At 39.0% G+C, this 3446-nt stretch overlaps 1 protein-coding gene across 1 annotated transcript; it reads left to right on the top strand.

Annotated features, from left to right (window-relative positions):
• The first annotated feature begins 917 nt into the window (after window positions 1-917).
• LOC111385676 (putative late blight resistance protein homolog R1B-16) lies at window positions 918-2737 on the top strand. Its single transcript, XM_023010099.1, has 3 exons — window positions 918-1410; window positions 1503-1793; window positions 1851-2737. Exons 1-3 carry the CDS (start codon window positions 918-920, stop codon window positions 2735-2737), a joined length of 1671 nt encoding a protein of 556 aa, XP_022865867.1.
• Window positions 2738-3446: the final 709 nt, after the last annotated feature.

Raw genomic sequence — 3446 nt, 5'->3', positions numbered from 1 at the left:
TATTTTGCAACCGATGTTCTCTAGCCGTTTGTTTTTGTATCTTGTCATTTAATATTATTCTCTTACACAGTGTAAAGTATGGGAGTCCACCTGGAAACAACCGATATTGCTTATGATTTGTTCTAACATTTCACCACCCACCAACTTGATTAATTAATCTTTTCAGTGACTAATATAAATTAATGGGGGAGATAATATAAATTAATGGGGAAGATATTCGTCGGTGCATGGCTAAGGGCGAGCTCACATGTGTATTTATTATTTAATGTTTAGTAGTGCACAAATCCAGGACGAAAATTGTTATCAACTACTTATTTAATGCCATTGTGGTGTCCCCTTGTTGGAGGAGAGGAGGGGGCAACGTCATGCAAAAAAGCAGGGCTCATTAAAAAAAGGACCATGCTACAATGACAGAAAAAATGACACAAGGCCTGATCTATACTCACAACATGGGTGGGGGCCACTTTTTTTGAAATTATTTATTCAGGTCGGGCTCGCATGCCATGAGTGGGTGTCAAAGCATCGGTCAGTTCCCTTTTGTCAATCCGGTTTCTTCCTTAAAAAAAGACCAACTACGCAGCCATTAAAGACCGGTGGTAATTCTGCTTGTACAACACAGACCATCATCGTGGGCCCCCTCATGTGGGGAGGGGGTACCTCTTGCCATTGCTGGTACACGAGTGGAGAGCAAGCACAGCCCCATTTGCCTTGACGAGAAAACGGATATGGCTTATGCTTCTCTTCTTTCCCTTGCTCATATTCTTGATCATACTCTGCATCATGATTTCCATTTCGCGATTCATGATGAGGTAGAACAAATAATTGTTCTCCTAAAAAAGGTTAGTTTCTTACAAGATTTTCTTGACAATTCTTCATAGAAAAGTAGCAAAGCAATAGAAAGTTTAGAGAGTCGCATCATGGATGCAACACATAAAGCCGAGGATATCATTGAATCCAACATTTGGCGACAAGTTCTTGGAGAATCTAGGAGTCAAAGGGAGAATAATTGCATTTCTCTCTGCGTCCGTAAAATACCCTTATGTAGTACATTCAAGGCAGAATTAGAGAAAGTAATAGAAGAAATTGATACCATCAAGAAATGGATAGAGAAGATTGAGGATGAGAGTGACGTACAAGATCTGGATCCAGTGACTTGGTCGAGTGTTGCTTCATCAAAACCAGCTTCGAGTGACGGAATAGAAAAAATTGATACCATCGAGAAAAGGGCGGAGAAGATTGAGGGCGATAGTGACGTACAAGATCTGGATCCAGTGACTTGGTCGAGTGTTTCTTCATCAAAACCAGCTTCGACTGGCAAGATTAATATGGTGGGTCTTGATGATAACATGATGGTGATAAAGGATTGGTTGACTGGGGAGTCATCAAATCTTCAAACTATCTCCATTTTGGGTATGGGTGGAATCGGTAAGACAACTCTAGCTAGTAAGGTTTATAATGATGAATTTATTGTTTATCATTTTTACATTCGTGCTTGGTGACAGTATCTCAAGACTGTAATGTGCAAGAAATCCTTATAGGACTTCTAGATTCGATGAAGAAACTCACTAACAAGATTCGTGCAGAGACCACTCCAAAATTAAAAGAAATTTTGTACAAGAATCTAAAGGATAAGAGGTATCTTGTGGTGATGGATGACGTGTGGGATACCGAGGTTTGGGATAAAGTGAAAGGATTGTTTCTGAATGACAAGAATGGGAGTCGAGTCATGATAACCACTAGGCTAGATAACGTGGCTAGTTCTGCAAACTCTTGTTATCTGCCTCACCAGATGCGTTTTCTAAATGAAAAGGAAAACTAGAGTTTATTTTGTGAGAAAGTGTTTGGAAAAGATTGTTGCCCTTGTGAATTCGATTATATTGGGAAGAAGATAGTCAAAAGTTGTCGAGGGCTTCCACTTCCAATTGTTGTAATTGCAAGGCACCTCCCTAATGCCACAAGAACGCTAAATTACTGGACAAATGTTGGAGAAAAACTAAGTTCAGTCATAGCTTCATATGATGAGCAGTGCTCAAAGATATTATCTTTAAGTTATAAGAATTTACCTCATCATTTGAAAGGTTGTTTCCTTTATATGGGAATTCTTCCAGAAGATTCCGTCGTTCGGGTCTCCAAAATAGTCAAGTTATGGGTTGCAGAAGGATTAATAAAATCAGTGGAATCCAAAGTTTTGGAAGATGTGGCTGAGGGGTACTTCTTGGATCTTGTTGATAGGAATATTGTTTTGGTTTGTCAAAGGAGTTCCCGAGGAAAAATTAAAACGTGGAAAATCCATGATCTGTTACTTGACCTATGTGTGAGAGAAGCTCAGAGGCAGAATTTTTTTCATGTCAATGATAGTTATCTCCATGGGGTTTCTGAAGGCATTATCCTGCGCCGTTTAAGTATTCGTAGACGAGAAGAGGTTGATCATCCTACCAAAAATCTACCAAATTTTCTTTTGCGGTCTCTTCTAAACTTTGCCTGGAATTCTTCGGTGATAAAGTTGTTAGAAGGTATGCTACTGAAAGTGTTTGATGATATGGATACAATTTATCATCCAACTATAATGGCGGAAGTAGTTAACATGCGGTACCTCGCTTGCTGCTACCTGGATAAGTGGCTTCCTGCATCAATATACAACCTTAGAAATCTACAAACCCTTATTATTTATGACACAATGACGTTTATATGTTTAGGACTTAAAATATGGAAGATGACACGGTTAATGCATGTCTAGTTGTGGAGAATGATACGTTCTGAACCTCATAGTGAAGAAGCTCAGAGGGAAGAAAATTTTATTGTTCTAGAAAACTTGCAGACACTCTCCTTTGTAGTGGATTTCAAATGTACGAAGGATATCATGAAAAGAATTCCCAATCTCAAGAAATTGGGAATCGTTTATGGATATGATATGGTGGATTTGGAATACTGCTATCTCAATAATCTGGTCCGTCTACATTGACTTGAATCATTAAAATGCTTATTTTTCATGCCAAGACCATCTTTCTTGCATTACATCGTTTTCCCTCCTTCGCTCAAAAAATTAACTTTGCAAGGCATCTTCATTCCTTGGGAGGATATGAGGATTATTAGTTCGTTGCTTAATCTTGAAGTGCTCAAACTCAAAGATTCTTCCTTCTATGGACCAAAGTGGGAACCAAATGAAGGAGAATTTCTTCAACTGGAATATTTGCTAATTCAATACGTTGGTCTCGTCCACTGGAGAGCTAACAGTATCCACTTCCCGAGCCTTCAGCACTTAGTCCTAAGTAATTGCCTTGAAATGGAGGAGATCCCTTCCGGTGTTGGAGAAATTTCAACTCTTCAAATTATCGAGGTGCATTACTGTAATACTTCAGTTGTAACTTCAGCAAAGCAAATAGAAGAGGAACAACGGAGCTTCGGAAATGATGGCCTTCAAGTTCTTATTTGGGAGTTCAAGAAGT

This window comes from Olea europaea, unplaced genomic scaffold (assembly GCF_002742605.1).
Source record: "Olea europaea var. sylvestris unplaced genomic scaffold, O_europaea_v1 scaffold3250, whole genome shotgun sequence".
Taxonomy (NCBI): domain Eukaryota; kingdom Viridiplantae; phylum Streptophyta; class Magnoliopsida; order Lamiales; family Oleaceae; genus Olea; species Olea europaea.
Note: the sequence above shows the minus strand (reverse complement) of the source record. Positions and strands in the feature narration are given on the sequence as shown.